At 41.9% G+C, this 18,378-nt stretch overlaps 1 protein-coding gene across 1 annotated transcript; it reads right to left on the reverse strand.

Annotated features, from left to right (window-relative positions):
• Window positions 1-1,576: 1,576 nt before the first annotated feature.
• UPK3B (uroplakin 3B) lies at window positions 1,577-18,143 on the reverse strand. Its single transcript, XM_063957166.1, has 6 exons — window positions 18,049-18,143; window positions 15,566-15,709; window positions 15,228-15,432; window positions 9,053-9,132; window positions 4,349-4,478; window positions 1,577-2,273 (listed from the first exon to the last, which is right to left on the reverse strand). The coding sequence occupies exons 1-6, from the start codon at window positions 18,101-18,103 to the stop codon at window positions 2,135-2,137; spliced, it is 753 nt and encodes a 250-aa protein (XP_063813236.1). The 5' UTR covers window positions 18,104-18,143; the 3' UTR covers window positions 1,577-2,134.
• Window positions 18,144-18,378: the final 235 nt, after the last annotated feature.

An 18,378-nucleotide genomic window follows, 5' to 3' on the forward strand; every position in this document is an offset into this window, starting at 1 on the left:
GCTGTTCCTACGGAAGCCCGTCCATATCCCAAGAGTACTCCAGTGACCCCTAGTGGATGATAAAGAAAGACATGAAACCTAATATTGCGATGCTACAGGATTAGCAAGAGAATGTGCTGCTGCTAATCTCAATGTGGTGGAGCGTCAATACCATGCACGTTAAATTAGTCTCCTGCAGTCATGTCGGGCAGCCCGGCAAGGTGCGTGCTATATTGCGGGATTCTGCACAGCCTCAGCATAAGCGCTGTGATCTTTGCAGTTAGATTTCTGCTGCTGCAGACAGCTGCCCTGGAAGAAGTGATGTGGAGTGATACATGGATGGGTTACCTGAAGCATCTGGAAGTCGATGGAGGAGGGGTCCACAGACTGCCTGTTTGTGATGGGTAGCGCTTAGATCTCTTTATCCGAAAGGACCTTTACCATCATGCACTTGGTCAACGTCATCTTCTATTAGGAATAGTAATGTCACTTTCTATTGGGAATAGTAACTATTGGTAATAGAGAGACTAAATAAATGAAAATAACCTGCAACAAACCAAGATTTCAGAAAAAATAAAAGAACTTCCGCCCTCACCTGATGTCACATTAGGGTCCTTTCAGCAAAGGGCATGTAGATTTAACCATTTGGGAAGTCAGACAGGACCCTGATGTGACGTCAGGCGAGGGCGGAAGTTTTTTATGAATTACAACGTTTTTATTTTTTCCTGATATCTAGGCTTTTTGTAGGATAGTTTGTGTTATTTGGCCTCCACTGGACCCTCACGGGCTTACTTCGCTCACCACACTTCGAGCTTGGTAGAGCACTTCGCTTCCCACAAGTTGCTATTCTCATTAGAAAATGACATTAACTTAGTGCCTGATGGGAAAGGTCCTTTTGGCGAAGGGAATCCACGCACTACCATTTGGGAAGTGGCCAGCGGCGGATTTCCCACTAGGCACGTGAGAAAAGAGCTTAGGGGCGGTACATGCTGGGGGGTGGCACTCCAGGCTGATAATGGCCAGGTAAGTCTTTTTTTCCGTCATAACTACTTTATATTTAGCAAATGATGGTGGTGGGACAATGGGCTGCAAATTGTGGTCCAGGACCAGGAGTTGGTAGTAGTGTGAGGCAGGGACTGCTTTGGTGATCTCGAAGCATCCGGACTGGCGCACGAAATGAAGGGGGCAATGACGTGATTGGGAAAGGGGGGCACCCAATAATGTGCCTCGGGTGGCCTGACCCCTAAATCTGCCCCTGGAAGTGGCAGAATGGCACAACCTCTCTAGTCTCCAGTATGACAACAGTGGGCAGAGGAGGGCCATTGATGGATGGGAGTGGGCTGGGAGGCATGATGAAGGGGTGAGGAGCCGCATGGAAGCCCACGAAATTCGCATACTACCCATTCGGGATTAGTAGGACTCTGGACAGATGTTTCCATTCTCGGACTATCCGAAGGAATCCCGGACGGGTGGTAACCCTATACCACAGTCTCTAAAATTAATTATAACACATTGTGTTGTTTAAGTTGTTTTAATATTAAAGTGATAATATTGTCAAAATTTATGAATGTTTTATATTTTTACATAAAGGGTAATAGTTTTGTCAAGTTGCACAACCTCATTAAAATTACTCAAGAAGGTATTGATGTTTCAATGGTTGCATTTACCCGGTATTCAAGCTTAGAAGTAGATTTTTAAAGCATTATGAAGGTCAAATAGTCATTAAAATCATTTTATTGCATGCATTATTACATTGTTTCTTGATTGGGGTGATCTGTGTGACTGATAGGTATGATATACTGTTTAATAATATAATAACCCAGAAAACAGCTAGCAGAAAATAGTTTAAATACACGTGCAGTACAGAGGAAAGCTGGTTTCTCCAAAATTAGAAAAAGAACTGTACCCATTCTGTCATAGAGGTTGTTTTATAAAAAAGAACATCAAGATCATACGTACAGTATTCACTGACTGAGTAGGGGAAAACTCAGTTATGCAGGCAAAAAGTCAGGCAATATTTAATACGTTTTAACTGTATATAGCACTCAGCACAGTAGATACACAGAAGTAGTCGTATACAAATGATAACAATTACAAGACAGGTACATTTTCAAATAAAAGGCTCTTAGGGACTGTTATGATGGTTTACTTTAGATTATGCTATAGGCTGATCATAAATAGTGCTTTCTGGTTGTGCATGATGCATCCTATAATCCTTCAAATCGATTTCTTGGGTCTTCACAGGCTTTTCTGTAGTTTCAACCGTCTTTGAAATTGGTTTGCCTGTGCCTTTTCTAAAAAAAAAAAAAAAAGAGAGAGAAAGAAAACGATTTTAAGCTATGAACTGTTTTATGTCAGTGTTTATGTACGCTGTTCTTTGTATTATATTTAAATAATTTCACTACTGTAAAGCGTTTCCTATACAAAGAAACTTAGGGGTCTATTTAGTAAGCCTTGAATAGAGATAAAGTGGAGATAAAGGGGCATACAGTATATACTAAACCTTGGAGCGTGATACAGGGGAGACAGGTAAAGCACCATTCAATCAGCTCCTAGCTGCCATGTTACAGGCTGCGTTTGAAGATTGACAATGAAAATCTGATTGGTTGGTCGTTTATCTCTCTCCACTTTATCTCTCTCCAAGGCTTAGTACATATGCCCCAAAGTACAAACCAACCAGCTCCTATTTGTCTTTTTACAAACACAGCCCGTAACATTCAGTTAGGATCTGACTGACTAGTACTTTATCACCGTCCACTTTATCTCTCTCCAAGGCTTAGTAAATTCACACTTAATTCACTATTTAACCAAATCTCTTGCAATCCTGGCCTCCACTCCCAAAGCTTCGAATAGCTGAATATCAGATGTGTACCGCACCCAACCACCAACTTCTCAGGACAAACCTGCCGGATACAGGGACGACAGGACAGTTTCATCATAATTGGACAGACCACCCTCATTCAGGGTGGGAAGGTATATAGCAGTGTGGATCAGAGACATATATTGCTATTTGCGGCGGATCCTACCTGTAGGGAGGCTGCTGCTACCCATGCCCGGAGAGGAGGAGGAAGCAAGAAGACAGCCGGATCTTGGCACCTGCGCAATGGATCTTGCATGCGTCAGGACAGGTACATGCGCAAAACCATGGCTTCTATGGACCCCGGCTAGGGCTAATGCTCGCTTCACCCAGCGGTGAAGTGAGTGATCTGACTAGATTGTGCCTGCATGCAGGCCATTGTCATACCGGCGATAGCGACGCGAGGGGGCCGCACATCGCTATCGCTATGGAGCATACACACGGAGCGATGATCTAGTCAGATTGCTTAGAATTTAAGCACACATCGTTACGTGTGTACCCCCTTTACTGTTTAAAACAACACACTGATGTCACCACTGTCACACAAATGATCTTTTCTCCTTAGTAAGCTGATGTACTTGCTATTGATGTTTACTTTGTAAAGAATCTTAATACTGTGTACCGTAAATTATTATTCTTAACCTTTATTTACATGTTTCCAACGGGTAGCAGTTGATTTCCCGACGGACACAATATTGACGGTCATAATCCCTACAGCCATTGACCTACAGTCAAAATACAAACGCAGTTAAAATACCGACATTCACTATGCCATTGCCAACAAGTTCAAAATGCCGACATAGTCAGAATACAGACATCTGAAATGCTGACGTGTCAAAATGCCGACATGCATTTGTAAGGAATTTTTGCTCAAAAACAGACTTGTTCATACTTTACCATCCCAGTGGATCTGGAGTGGGAATATAATAGTGTGCCAAGCACAGGGGTGTAGTATGTTATGCCGGGATCCCGGCGCCCAGCATATCGGCGCCAGGATTTCGACGGCTGGCATGCCGGCAGCTGGGCGAGCACAAATGAGCCCCTTGCGGGCTCGCTGCGCTCGCCACGCTGCGGGCATGTTATTTATACTCCCTCCAGGTGGGTCGTGGATCCCCAAGAGGGAGAATAGTTGTCGGTATGCCCGGTGTCGGGATCCCGGCACCGGTATACTGAGCGCCGGGATCCCAACAGCCGGCATACTGAATACCCCCCAAGCACAGCGAGGCACCGTGCCCGACGCTCGCCATGTGAGGGGACGCATATTTTAACCGTGTCAGTATTTTGACTGTAGGTCAATGGCTGTCGGGATTATGACTGTCGGTATTGTGTCCGTCGGTAAATCATGCTGAACCCGTTTCCAACATATAACACATCATTAAACAGAGAATTTGTAATCATTCAATGTAGTTTTATATATATATATATATATATATATATATATATATATATATAGCTAACTCAATCAATCAATCAATCAATCAATCAATCAATCACTTAGTGCCGATCTTTTACCTTCCTACAATGAAAACACCAATGAGACAAGCCAGGAAAGCTGCCAGGAGGATTGAGAGAATGGAGGTGATGACAATCATGGCCCCACTACGTCCCCCGGGCCAAGTGTCTATTATTGATGAGCTTTTACCTGTTCAGATGAGGGAAGAACACAAGGTGAGTTAACAAATAGCAATAGCAGAATCAGTATGTGTAATTTGATCAATTGTATTTTATTTCCTTAATATGAAAAGTCTCATATAAAAGTAAACAAATGCTGGGGACACACTAATAGATATATCTGCAGATCAAAGAATCTGCAGATATATCTATAGGCGGATCGGGCATTACGTTGTGCATACACACTGCCAGATCTGTCGTGACTGACGTCACAAACTGGGTGGGCATGTACATGCACCTGCCCAGTTCAGCCGTCAATCACCGCCGGCTACTGCAGGAAGTGTACAGACAGTTGGCTGACCGACTGTACACACACAACAATGCACCAATATATCTGTAGATATATTGGTCATCGTGTGTGCAGCAGGGCCGACACGATATGTCTGGTACACACTAGCCGATGGGCCATCGATATATCGGTTGTTCAATAGAATGTCCGATATATCGGCCAGTGTGTACCCAGCTTAAGGAAACACATATGCCCTCATTCCGAGTTGTTTGCTCGCTAGCTGCTTTTAGCAGCATTGCAAACGCTAGGCCGCCGCCCTCTGGGAGTGTATCTTAGCTTAGCAGAATTGCTATCGAAAGGTTAGCAGTTCTGCTATTAAATATTTCCCTGCAGTTTCTGAGTAGCTTCAGACCTACTCCTAGATTGTGATCACTGCAGACTGTTTGGTTCCTGGTTTGACGTCACAAACCCCCTGCGTTCGGCCAGCCACTCTTGCGTTTTTGGCTGTCACGCCTGCGTTTTTTAGCACACTCCCGGAAAACGCAGAGTTGCCACCCAGAAACACCCACTTCCTGTCAATCACTCACCGATCAGCAGAGCGACTGAAAAGCGTCGCTCGGCCCTGTGTAAAATTGCCTAGTTTTGTGTGAAAGTACTTAGCGCGTGCGCCCTGCGGCCCATACGCATACGCAGAACTGCCGGTTTTTAGCCTGATCGCAATTCTGCTAAAAACGGCAGCAAGTGATCAACTCGGAATGACCCCCATAGACATCACATCGATCACACTATCCTCAATAAGCCTCACCCAGTTTCATCTACTTTAGCAGTCTCAATGTCAGATACTCCTGTACAATACATGGCAAAGTGATTTTAGTTTGATTATTTTATGAAGAGTAGACTAGAAAAGCAGCATGCACTGTATCGCAGCAATGGCACACACATAAAGTTGGGATTGATATGCCGGCAGTCGGAATGCCGGCTGTCAAAATACCGACTGCGGCATCTCGATGTTGAGAATCCCGACAGGGGGAAGATAGGTATACTTACCTTCCCCCAATGGCCACCTAACCCTCCCTTGCAGCAGCCTAAACCTAATCCCCCTCACACAGCCTAACCCTAACCCTTCCCGGTGGTGCCTAAACCTAACCCCCCACTTGCAGCCTAAACCTAACCCTACCCCCGCAGTTTAACCCTAATCTTCCCCGGGGGGTACCTGACCCTTCCTCTGCAGCCTAATCCTAACGTCCCTCCCCCCTTCCCCCGAGGCTTACCAGTCAGATGGTCCGGCACAAGCTTGTTCGGGATTCTGGCGGTCGGCATTCCAGCACTAGGGTTGTGACCCTAGTCGGAATGCCGGTGTCAACATTTCGAGTAGTGCTGGTATTTGGGTGTCGGTATTTCCACTGCTGAGTTCCCGACTGCCAGGATCCTGACTGGATCTCCATCCATGCCCCCTTTCATAATGAAAATACCTAACGCTATGCATTTTCAAATTTAACATTGCAAGAAAAGATTTACCCATGCAATACAAGCTTTGTTATATTATACCATAAATCAAGCAAGCCCATTTTTTGGTGTGTTGCATATGGCCCAGTCTTTCTGATGAGGCAGTGATGTCTCTCCTTTTGAGTTTCAACATAAAGCATAGGAAAAAAGAAAAATACTCTGCGCTTGAAACAATGTATCTAAAAGGTATATGTGCAGTCCGACACAGGAGAAAGATTGACTCAGTGAGGCTTGGATATATTATAAAACAATTTATATAGTATCTCTTAAGAAAAACATTTATAACACACAATTCAACAGACAATTAATGACAATTAATACGTTCTCTCACACATACTGTAATGAATGAGAATTAAGATAGCATGCAACATGCAATAAAAAGAATTAATATAAATTCTTTCAAGTGGTGATGATAAAAGTCAGTACGGCGGGTATCACCAAATGGAGAGCGTAGCAGAGAGTGTTCTGACTTTTATCATCACCACTTGAAAGAGTTTATATTAATTCTTTTTATTGCATGTTGCATGCTATCTTAATTCTCATTCATTACAGTATGTGTGAGAGAACGTATTAATTGTCATTAATTGTCTGTTGAATTGTGTGTTATAAATGTTTTTCTTAAGAGATACTATATAAATTGTTTTATAATATATCCAAGCCTCACTGAGTCAATCTTTCTCCTGTGTCGGACTGCACATATACCTTTTAGATACATTGTTTCAAGCGCAGAGTATTTTTCTTTTTTCCTATAGTTTCCAATTGTTGCAACCTGGCAAGTTGTCTTTACTCAGCTGCTGAAGCAATCTCCTTTTTTAACAACTATTATATGAACTATAGCGCCGGTTTATCACAATTGGTAACTTCTTGTACCGATTTGTGATTTTTCTTCAACATAAAGCATAACTTCTACAATCCATGAGATACCTGCAGACTTCAAAAGTGATCTCACCCTCATGGGCATGTTTAAATTAGGTGTAGGGTTTCAGTGCACACGGGTCTCAGGGTCCAGGAGTGTCCACACAGCACACATTGCATCTTACTCTCTGCCAAGTGCCCCAGAAGCCCCCCCAAAGGCGCACCAGCTCCATTATCCTTGAGATTTGCTCATGCACTTACAGAAATCACCAGGAAAAAGGCACCAGTGCTCGTGATGTGATCCTCATGACCAGTGCCGTAACTAGGTGTGTGCGGAGGGGGCACCGCACATAGCGCTGCAGGGTAGGGGGCGCTGTTGGCGGCACTTGTCAATTATCTGTTTTAATTACTTTCACTTGCAGCTTCCCCCGTTTTTGAAGCCCAGAATCTCCTGCCCGCCCCTGTCTCCTACGCTGACCCCTTCTGTCACTTAAGGTTGGTATACACGGGAGAGATGTGTGCTGAGTGAACCGCTCAGCACACATCTCTCCCGCCGCTCAGCATAGCGCGATGTGTGCTGAGCGGTGCGGGGGAGGACGGGGGGCTGCTCACTTCACCCAGCGGGTGAAATGAGAGACGTGCTAGATTGGCCTTGCATGCCGGCTCAATTTAGCACCGGCGATAGCGATGCGCTATCGCTGTGGGGGGTACACACGAGTGATCTGTGCTTAAAATCTAAGCAACCTAGTCAGATTGTTTAGATTTTAAGCATGGATCTCTCCGTGAGTACCCCCCTTAATACCTACAGTATACAACATTCATGAACTCAACTTGAGATTTCTTTGTTATTCAGTCACACTGTCCTTTATTACGTTTTAAGATGCCCAAGATTCAAACCCTGTGGCATTGTAGTCAGACAATCTATTTATTATGCAATCTGCCTTTGCATAGAAAGGTAGATAATTCTAATCTACAGAATTCTAACAGTTTGAAGTTTACCTTGTACTTTGTTTAAAAATAATCAGCATTATGGCTGAGCAGATCTGTGTAGTGTGTGGCAGCAAGAGATTGCATGTGTGGCTGCACACTATGTAGATCTGCTCAATTGCAATGCTGATTATTTTTTTACACAATACCAGTAGCTTCATATAGTGTTCATAGTTTTTATGCAGGATCAAATAGCTCAATGAGTAGGGTGTTTGATTAGAATGTAATAGGTTATAGGTTTGAATCCTGGGTATGGCAGTATATTGAAATGTGTTATTTAATAAAGGGTATTTGTAATTGAATAACAACGAGCTCTCAGGTTAAGTGCATGAATGTGGTATAAAGAGGATTTGTGTCCATATCCATTTTCTTGCAGTGGTCTATAAATAATAGTATATTATATTATAATATATATAAAATGTGGGCTTTCTCTGGTATCAATGTTGACATGCCCCTTCCACCAGAAGGCATGCGCCTTATGTCTCTTTTGGAAAAACGGGGAGGTGCACCAATTCTCTCTATGGGACAGGACACCAAAAAGTCTAGTTACAGCTCTGTTCATGACACACTTGGTCTATTTGGTCTAGTACAGTGGTTCTCAAACTCGGTCCTCAGGACCCCACACAGTGCATGTTTTGCAGGTAACCCAGTAAGTGCACAGATGTATTAATTACTCACTGACACGTTTTAAAAGGTACACAGGTGGAGCTAATTATGTTACTTGTGATTCTGTGAGGAGACCTGCAAAACATGCACTGTGTGGGGTCCTGAGGACCGAGTTTGAGAACCTGTGGTCTAGTACAAGAATTCTGGAGGAGGGTTTCAAAATGTTTGCATTGGGAAGCCTGTTTGACAAGTGTACATGAGATGTAGATGGATGTAGATGAAAATCACAATCACCTATTTAGTAAAAAATGTAATTCTCAAAATGTGAATATGAACATTAGGTAATTTTACATTATTATCACCTTGATGAAGACTGATTACTCCGGACCAACTTGTTTGGTCACTCAGCATACCAGCAGAATTCAGTACAATAAATTTCACTCTGAAAGTATAACACAATAATATTTTGCAGTTTTCAAACTTCAGACTATGGCAAAAGTTTAAAAATTTACATAATGTCATTCATAACATAAAGTTATTTAAAACAACAACTTAGTTGGCCTACACTGACACATAGTAATAAGGTGTCATGGGCTAGTAATGTAGGTACAGTAATTATTTAAAAAGCTGATTCAATACCTTTTGGAATTGTTTCCTGTTCAACATTTTAATTTGCTTGGTACCATGTGTGAGAAGCACAAAGGCCAGGATGCAATGGGATGCAAATTGGTCAAAAATTTGAGTTTAGCGCTAAACTCGCACATTTTGAACATCTCGCAAATGTAATGCGGTGCGGGAACATGCAAACTTGCATGTTTCCTGCAATCCCAAAAGTTGCAATGGCAAAACTTGCATCCAGCTGTTTTGCCATTGCAAACATACAATACGGGCAATGTAATAGGGTGTGAGTTTACAACTCATACCTATAATATTACCAGAACTTGCCAAAACAATAGACCAGCTTCTGGCTAGTTAATTTGACAGAAGCATGCACAGATCAGTAAAATCTGTGCATGTTTCTGTCTGTAACAGTGTTCAAACAGTTAAAAAAAGACGTGTCTCCCCCAAACATAACCAGCCCAGGGCTCTTTGAGCTGGTCCTCGTTGCTAAAATACAGGGAAAAAATTGAATAGGGGTCCCCTGTATTTTAACAACCAACAGCACCGGGTTCATTGACCAATCCTGGTTCCAAAAATACGAGGGGAAAAGACGGAGTTATTTTTGAAACCAGCACTGGGCTCCACTAGAAGGAATGAGTATAAATTTGATTTAAAACTCGCACCGCACTACATCCGGCCCAAAGTAAATGACTATCCACTGCCCACTGAGGTAGCAAAAGTTCCCTGGGCCCTGAGCTTAACTGCCCCTAACATGGTTCTCACACAAAGCTTCACCTACAAACCCTCTCCATCACTAGTAACACCCATCAGCATATTATACTGCCGTAATGATAACAATGTAAATTAGTGTGCAATGCACAGATAAATTACAGGACAAAGAAAAGGGAATAATAGAAAAAGATGTGTTACACATCTTATGGGATCATTAATATTAGAATAATTATGACATCAATATTATTTATTCTTTTGTGGTGCATTGGGACACTAATATTTATTTTTTCACTTTTGGGGGGGCGACGACGACATTATTTTACTTTGGACTGAGGGCAATATTCATTATTCATTGTATGGCTGCAGCAGTGCATGATGGCACTTGTACTTCCACAAAAGCATGCACTATGGGCCTAATTCAGACCTGATCATAGCAGCAAATTTGTTAGCAGATGGGCAAAACCATGGCCCTCATTCCGAGTTGATCGCTCGCTAGATATTTTTTGGAGAGCAGCGATCAGATAGTCGTCGCCTATAGGGCTTTGCAAGTGTGCGAACGCTTGTGCAGCCGAGCGGGACAAAAAAGTTTTTCTGGACTTACTCAGCCCTTGCGATCACTTCAGTCTTTTTGAAGCCGGAATTGACGTCAGACACCCGGCCTGCAAATGCTTGGACACGCCTGCTTTTTTCCAAACACTCCCTGAAAACGGTCAGTTGACACCCATAAACGCCTTCTTCCTGTCAATCTCCGTGCGATCGGCTGTGCAAATGGATTCTTTGTTAAATCCATCGGGCAGCATCGATCCGCTTTGTACCCGTATGACGCGCCTGCACATTGCGGTGCATACGCATGAGCAGTTTTACAGAGTTTTGACCTGATCGCAGCGCTGCAAAAAGTAGCTAGCGTGCGATCAACTTGGAATGACCCCCCATGTGGACTGCAGGGGAGGGGTGGGGGCAGATATAACATGTGCAGTGAGAGTTAGATTTGGGTGGGTTATTTTGTTTCTGTGCAGGGTAAATACTGGCTGCTTTATTTTTACACTGCAATTTAGATTTCAGTTTTAACACACCCCACCATAATCTAACTCTCCCTGCACATGTTATATCTTCTCACTGCACTGCCCTGACCAGGGCCCTTCTCCCCCGATCGCTCAGTTTAGCCGGCCTGCCAGCTCTAGGAAGAGTCCTGGTGGTTCTGAACCTCTTCCAATTACGGATGATGGAGGCCACTGTGCTCATTGGGACCTTCAAAGCAGCAGATTTTTTCTGTACCTTTCCCCAGATTTGTGCCTCGAGACAATCCTTTCTCGGAGGTCTACAGACAATTCCTTTGACTTCATGCTTGGTTTGTTCTCAGACATGCACTGTCAAGTGTGGGACCTTATATAGACAGGTATTTGCCTTTCCAAATCCTGTCCAATCAACTGAATTTTCCAGTGATCAGTGGAAACAGGGTGCACCTGAGCTCAATTTTGAGCTTCATGGCAAAGGCTATGAATACCGATGTACATCTGATTTCTTCCTTTCTTAATTTTAATAAAATTTAAAAAATCTCAAAAACAAACACTTTTTTCACGTTGTCATTATGGGGTATTGTGTGTAGAATTTTGAGAGAAAAATTAATTTAATCCATTTTGGAATAAGGCTGTAACATAGCAAAATGTGGAAAAAGTGAAGCGCTGTGAATGCACTGTAAATCAAGTAAAAGAGAATGTGAATATCATTGAAAAATAGGTGAATTGAATAAAATGCAAATCACGCCATGACTGGAGAACATATTTCTTGAAGTCTTGAGATTGTGCATATAATGGAATACATTACTTAAAAATAAGGCATATGGACTGAATAAAGAACTGTATATATTGGCATATAAATTGAATATAGGACACAAATATTAAACAAATATTGGCAAAATACAGTAGGTACATATACAGAAACACAAACTCTGGAAACTAGCAAATTAATCAGATTAAAGTCTGGGACCATGACTACATGAACTGATTGAATGAGACAAAGGACTAGGAAAACAGGAATAGAGATTGAATCGAAAGCTTGGGAAATGGGTGTACAAATGAAATAATGAACTAAAAACATGAATGTACAAACTAAATGAATGCTTGAGAAATGTTATAAATAAAAACATAAATCATGAATAAAATGAAAGACTGGATGAATGGGTATATATCTATATATATATATAAAAGGCAAAAAAGGAGAGTGACTCACTGATTGACTCATCACCAAATTTCTTAAACCACAAGGCCTACAATCTTGAAACTTGGCAGGTAGCTTCTCCTTAGGTCCCAGGTGCTTGCTAAGAACCGGTTTTACCAATGTCACTGTCCATCCACGGAAATAGCCAAAAATGGATGTGTGTATATATGTATGTACGTACGTACGTACGTACGTACGTACGTACGTACAGTATGTATGTATGTATATATGTATGTTCCAGCATAACTCCGGAATGCCTGCAGCAATTTACACCAAACTTGGTGCACATGTGACTTACAATCTGGGAACAAACACTGTGGGGGTAACACACCACTAGCACCCCTAGGGGTGAGGCAGCACAGAGTATTTCAGCAGACAGCATAACTCTGGAATGCCTGGTGCAATTTACACCAAACTTGGTACACATATGACTTACAATCTGGGAACAAACACTGTGCGGGTAACATGCCCATAGCACCCCTAGGGGTGGGCCAGCAGCACAGACTATATCAGGATATGCATGATATGTCAGTGATGACAGGCCTTCATGTGACAGTGGCAGTGACATGATGTGAGGAAGGGAATGGAGGTAGCAGGAAGCCACACGCTGAGCATTATATAGTGGGAAGAGCAGGGTCCCCAGCAGCACAGAGTATATCAGGAGATGCATGATATGTCAGGCAGGACAGGGCTGCATGTAACAAGGGTAGTGACATGATGTCAGGATGAGAATGGAGGTAGCACGAACCCACACCACACTGAGAGTTATATAGTGGAAGTAGCAGGGTCCCCCAGCAGCACAGAGTATATTAGGAGATGCATAATGTGCTGCACTATATAAGAAACTGTAAATAAATCGATCATTTCACAGGGGCACTGACATGATGGGAGGAGGGGAATGGAGGCAGCAAGAAGCCACAGAGTGAGAGTTGTATAGTGGGAAGAGCAGGGTCCCTTGGGCGACCAAAAAGGGGTCAGGCCAATACACAAAGTGGGTCAGGGAAGCAAGATATGCCTATATACTAGATCTCCAACCAACGTAAATTAACGAACAACTATAATTCTTATTTACCATCCTCATCCCGTAGTGAAGCATGGGTATTCAGCTAGTATGTAATAAGGACTATGGAAAGAAGTATGTGAGGTGAAACATTAATGACATAAAACACGCTAAAGCAAACAATTGAGCATCACAGATTGCAGTATGATAGTGAAGTGAAGGTGACAATTTACAGGTTCAGGGTAGAGCTTTAGGAACAGATTCATAATGAAAAGTTAAATGCGCTATAAAACCAGGCAAGGATATAACTAAATTCACAACAAAAGTGACTATAACACAAAGAGAAACAAATGGAGTGAAAATTAACTATAAAATGAAAGCAAAGCTGCAACATGTATACAAATTCTGGCAGAACACAGCTCATCTCTAGGTTGCAGTATGGAAGGGCTTTTAAACAGTGGAGGCAAATTACAGCACTGTAAGGCTTGGAGAGGTTGACATGAGGCAAGACTGCAATGAGAAAAATGAACAGAAGAGGGCTGCAAGGAGTAATAGAAAAAAAAAACAATAAAGACAAGGGCCCTCATTCCGAGTTGTTCGCTCTCTAGCTGCTTTTAGCAGCAGTGCAAACGCTAAGCCGCCACCCTCTGGGAGTGTATCAGAAGTGCGAATGAAAGGATCGCAGCGCTGCTACAAAAAAAAATTGTGCAGTTTCAGAGTAGCTCGAGACTTACTCCTACCTTGCGATCACTTCAGACTATTTAGTTCCTGTTTTGACGTCACAAACACGCCCTGCGTTCGGCCAGCCACTCCCCCGTTTCTCTAGCCACTCCTACGTTTTTATCTGGCAAGCCTGCGTTTTTTCATACACTCCCTGAAAACGGCCAGTTACCACCCAGAAACACCCACTTCCTGTCAATCACTCAACGATCAGCAGTGCGACTGAAAAGCGTCGCTAGACCTTGTGTAAAACTGCATCGGCTTTTGTGAAAGTACGTCGCGCATGCGCACTGCGCATCATACGAATGCGCAGAAGTGCCGATTTTTTTGCCTGATCGCTGCGCTGCGAACGAAAGCAGCTAGCGAACAACTCGGAATGACCCCCAAAATGTCTGTGCCTGACAAAGATGTGTTTTGCATGGTTTTACCAAGGTGTAGAGTTACTTGGTCTTTCTTACTTTATTCCTAAATCAGATTCAGGCCCTTGCAATGCCCTCACAGAGATCCTAGTTTTGAATTGAGGTAAGAATGGGAGATCCTATTTGGAGGGTCAGTATTAAGAATGACAACAGTAGCTGTTTCTGAAGATTGGGAACTGCTGGTGTAGTAGAGATATACAATAAAAGAGAAGCTATGTACTTGTAAGTAACGATTGTTACCAAATAGGGGTTATCCAATTAGAGGTGAAGAAACATCAGGTGTGAAAAACAGAAATTTTTCACGATTTCTCCAGGCTATCCAATTTGGTCGTCTGTAAAAAAAAAATACATTCTTTCCCGAAAACACACAGGTTCAGTGAAACCTCCATGTTTTCTGTAGACAGCCTCGTTTTCGGATGAAAGCGGGACTATTTCTGAGGATTTGGTTTTGCCTGCCTGAGGCAGGTAAAACAAAATCCCAGATAAATCAGTGTGAGCCGCAGATTATCGTGGTTAATAGGATAGCTCCGGTGGGACAATTAGCCAAGGTAATTAACAGCGGCTCATTGGATCCTCCCAGTGTCTTTCTGCTCCGCCAGATGAAAATAACAGTGTGTTTATTACAATAATGCATTTAGTGAGCCTCATCATTTATAACATAAGATGTCCCTAACAAGCAGTGTATAAGGTTTATATTAGGCATCACTATAACCAATTTGTTTGGACGTAACAGAACAGAAACAAAGTACGGTATGTACTTTTATAATTATCTCGGTAGTGAAAACCTATGATTTACAGGGCAAAGTCAGCTCACACGTCACAGCTTTTCATCAATAAATCTGTACTTACTGGTATGACCCAGGAGAAGGCAAAGGTCCATTGCAGTTGCTAGGGTCAGAGCAGGCAGTGTCATCACCAACTCGAATATATTGAGCTGAATTAAGACAGGGGAAAGTGTTCTCCGCTTTGCCCAAGGTGCGATAGTATCCCTGAGATATTAAAGGTGAATAAGGGACTGGGATTGCCAATGAGGTGTTATTCAATTGCGCTGCAACTAAAAAAAATAAAAAAAACATGAAAAAACAATCACATTTTCAGGACTTTTTCTTAGTAACTGAATTTTGATTTCTTATTAAGGCTCTCTATAGTAGTCATGAATAGAGACGTGCTGTCACCACAGTCTTTACCTGTACTGTTAGCTACAATTAACCAAACAGTATTAGTTGAACTCTGGTTAAAGAGGCACTGTGGTGTATCCAAAGCTAGAGTCGTAGCCGTCACTCTTCCTGGGATAGGACTGTTAGTTAGTTGTGGAATATAAGAGCTCAAATCTGCAAAAGAAGCATAAATATCAAAATGCAAATATTTTTTATCTATACCTGTTTAAAATTGCTGTGCTAGGTCAATGATATGGCAGATGATAATAAGCCAGAGCCTTATTCTCACAGTTCTTTCCATTGTAAGAATACACAACCTGAAATGAAGGTGATTGCATAATGTTGCCAAGAGCCTTAGGGGGACATATACTAAGCAGTGATAAGAGCAGAGACGTGAGCCAGTGGAGTAGTTGCCCATGGCAACCAATCAACACTGAAGTAACGTCTATCATTTACATACTGTAGAATTATACAGAGCTGCTGATTGGTTGATGGGGCAACTTCTCCACTGGCTCACTTCTCCGCTCTTATCACTGCTTAGTAAATGTCCCCCATAATCTCAAATTGTGGAATGAAAGCATAGATTGTAGATGGTAATCACTTTATGTAGCTAAAAGAGGCCAAGCAAGACAAATATCCTGTTTCCACTTCTAAATGAGATGCCTCTCCTTTAGTCCTTTGCCCCTTCTCCTCTACTCTTTACCATGGGTAGGCGTCACTATGACTTGTATAATTTATTAGCTGTTCTTCCCGTTCTTCGCACAGACGTTTCTGATTTTCACGGTTGTAAATATAAATGAGTTAAAAATTTGATAAATCTATAGAGCTGTAAATTTGAGACGTCTTAATGTAAGTAAATATTAATCCATGGTTCTTGGTGTTACCCGAGGAGCACCTGTAGCAGATAAGGTAAAAAGTAACAGTAGCATTTTTGTAGTTTATTAAATTCTACACACTGTATTCCAAATTTTGATCCGATTGTCCATTTGGGCGTTATCGTTCACGCAACGCAAGCCACGCATCGGTAATGACATCATTATGTCAACCCCATTTTCATCCCCTTAAGGGAGGTTTATTAAAATTCTAATTACGTAGTTTTCCCATTTCCCACCTGCAGAATACCTATGTTAAATTTCAGCTTCCTAACATATCGGGAAGTAAGAGAATTAGTGATGAGTGAGTGAGTGAGTGAGAACTTTGGCATTTTTGCAGTTAATTAATTTCTACACACACTGGAGGTGCAATCCAAATTTTGATCCGATTGTCCGTTTGGGCATTATCATTCACATCAGTGAGTGAGTGAGGGCTTTGGCATTTATATACCCACCATACCCCCTGCTTAACATAAAGTATAACATCCATTACTTATCGGATAAATGCCCAATGTCTTTAAATATAAAAGAAGTTTATCGAAAGGGATGCAATTAATATACAACTTATCAACACCAAATTCTGGATGCAGTATAGTAATAATAATTTATATAGCACTTTTCCCCCAATGGCACTCAAAGCACTGTACATATTTCCAGAGGGTGAGGCAGCCTTCTAGGGTGTGATCAGTTATTATAAGGAATCATTCACATCAGTCCCTGCACCATTGGAGTTTCCAGTCTAAATTACCAACTACACTCACAAAACATTTAACACACAGGTTGATTTTGGTCAGAAGCTAATTAACCAGAGTGTTTTTAGATTTTACATTTAGCACTTTGCATATTCCTGTACAAAAAGTACAGTGGGCAGAATGTTAGCCTGCTCTGAAATAGCCATTGTTCATCAATGCCTTTTGTTTTGCATAAGTCAAACAATTGGATTTCCCCAACTCCCAAACTTTGATTGCAGTAGGTTTTCAAAATTGACTGATTTCTCTGGAAATGAGGTTAGTTAGGACAGAGAAATCTATACTTTTGCGGTGTGTGGGCCCCATTAACCCTTTCATACATTTCCCAGAATGCAGAGATAGCCATTTTTGAATTATCATTGTGTAATAAATATATTCCTTAGTCCTTGATGTTGCAAATTTATCGTTAACAGACTACCAATATGCTGCGTGAATGCTGGACATGTCATTTTAGATATATAGGTTTAAGCACAATGGTAAACACATAACAGCATTATAAATAATATATGAATAACATACAGTATATGCATCTCCAGGGGCTGATGTGCAGGGCCTGATTCATATTTGTAAGTAAAGCAAAAAAATATGCAACTGGGCAAAACCATGTTGAACTGCAGATGGGCTAGATGCAACATGCAGAGAGTGTTAGATTTGGGTGGGGTGTGTTCAAACTGAAATGTAAATTGCAATATAAAAATAAAGCTGTCTGATATTTGTGGACTACATACAAAAGCAGCCAGTATTTACCCTGCACTGAAAAAAAATATAACCCACCCAAATCTAAATCTCTCTGCACGTTACATCTGCCCCATCTGCAGTGCAACTTTGGCACACTATGAAGGAAATCCATTTCTGCCCTGAATATGTTACAGTACATTAAAAATGAACTTACCTGCAGTGACGGCAGATAATGTAACAAGCAAGCACAGTTGAGTGTAAAAAGCCATTCTTGAAGAAGCGACCCTTTCTCCAGTACTTGTGCTGAGGAACAGATACACCAGAATAACTGCAAAACAATTTAGGAAAGTGCCTTCCCCCTAAAGAACCCAGCATAGCTAAGGAGATGCTTTGAATAACTGCATTCTTAGCGTTCATTCTGATAACAAACATGTTTTACTTGTTTTCCAATACATATATCATTGTACTGGAGTGCTGTTAGTAAAGGGTCACCTACTACACATTCCCATGGCTGCCACTGAAATGTGACAAAACCAGTCCATTC

The sequence above is a fragment of the Pseudophryne corroboree genome, chromosome 2, assembly GCF_028390025.1.
Source record: "Pseudophryne corroboree isolate aPseCor3 chromosome 2, aPseCor3.hap2, whole genome shotgun sequence".
Taxonomy (NCBI): domain Eukaryota; kingdom Metazoa; phylum Chordata; class Amphibia; order Anura; family Myobatrachidae; genus Pseudophryne; species Pseudophryne corroboree.

Bases quoted from the DNA above. Each gene is read 5' to 3' on its own strand.
- UPK3B (XM_063957166.1), bottom strand. From the start codon at position 18,103: ATGGCTTTTTACACTCAACTGTGCTTGCTTGTTACATTATCTGCCGTC. The intron at 15,433-15,565 runs GTAAAGACTGTG...TATTTTTTTTAG, and splicing joins AATTGTAGCTAACAGTACAG to TTGCAGCGCAATTGAATAAC. The intron at 4,479-9,052 runs GTGATAATAATG...TCATCTGAACAG, and splicing joins AGTAATCAGTCTTCATCAAG to GTAAAAGCTCATCAATAATA.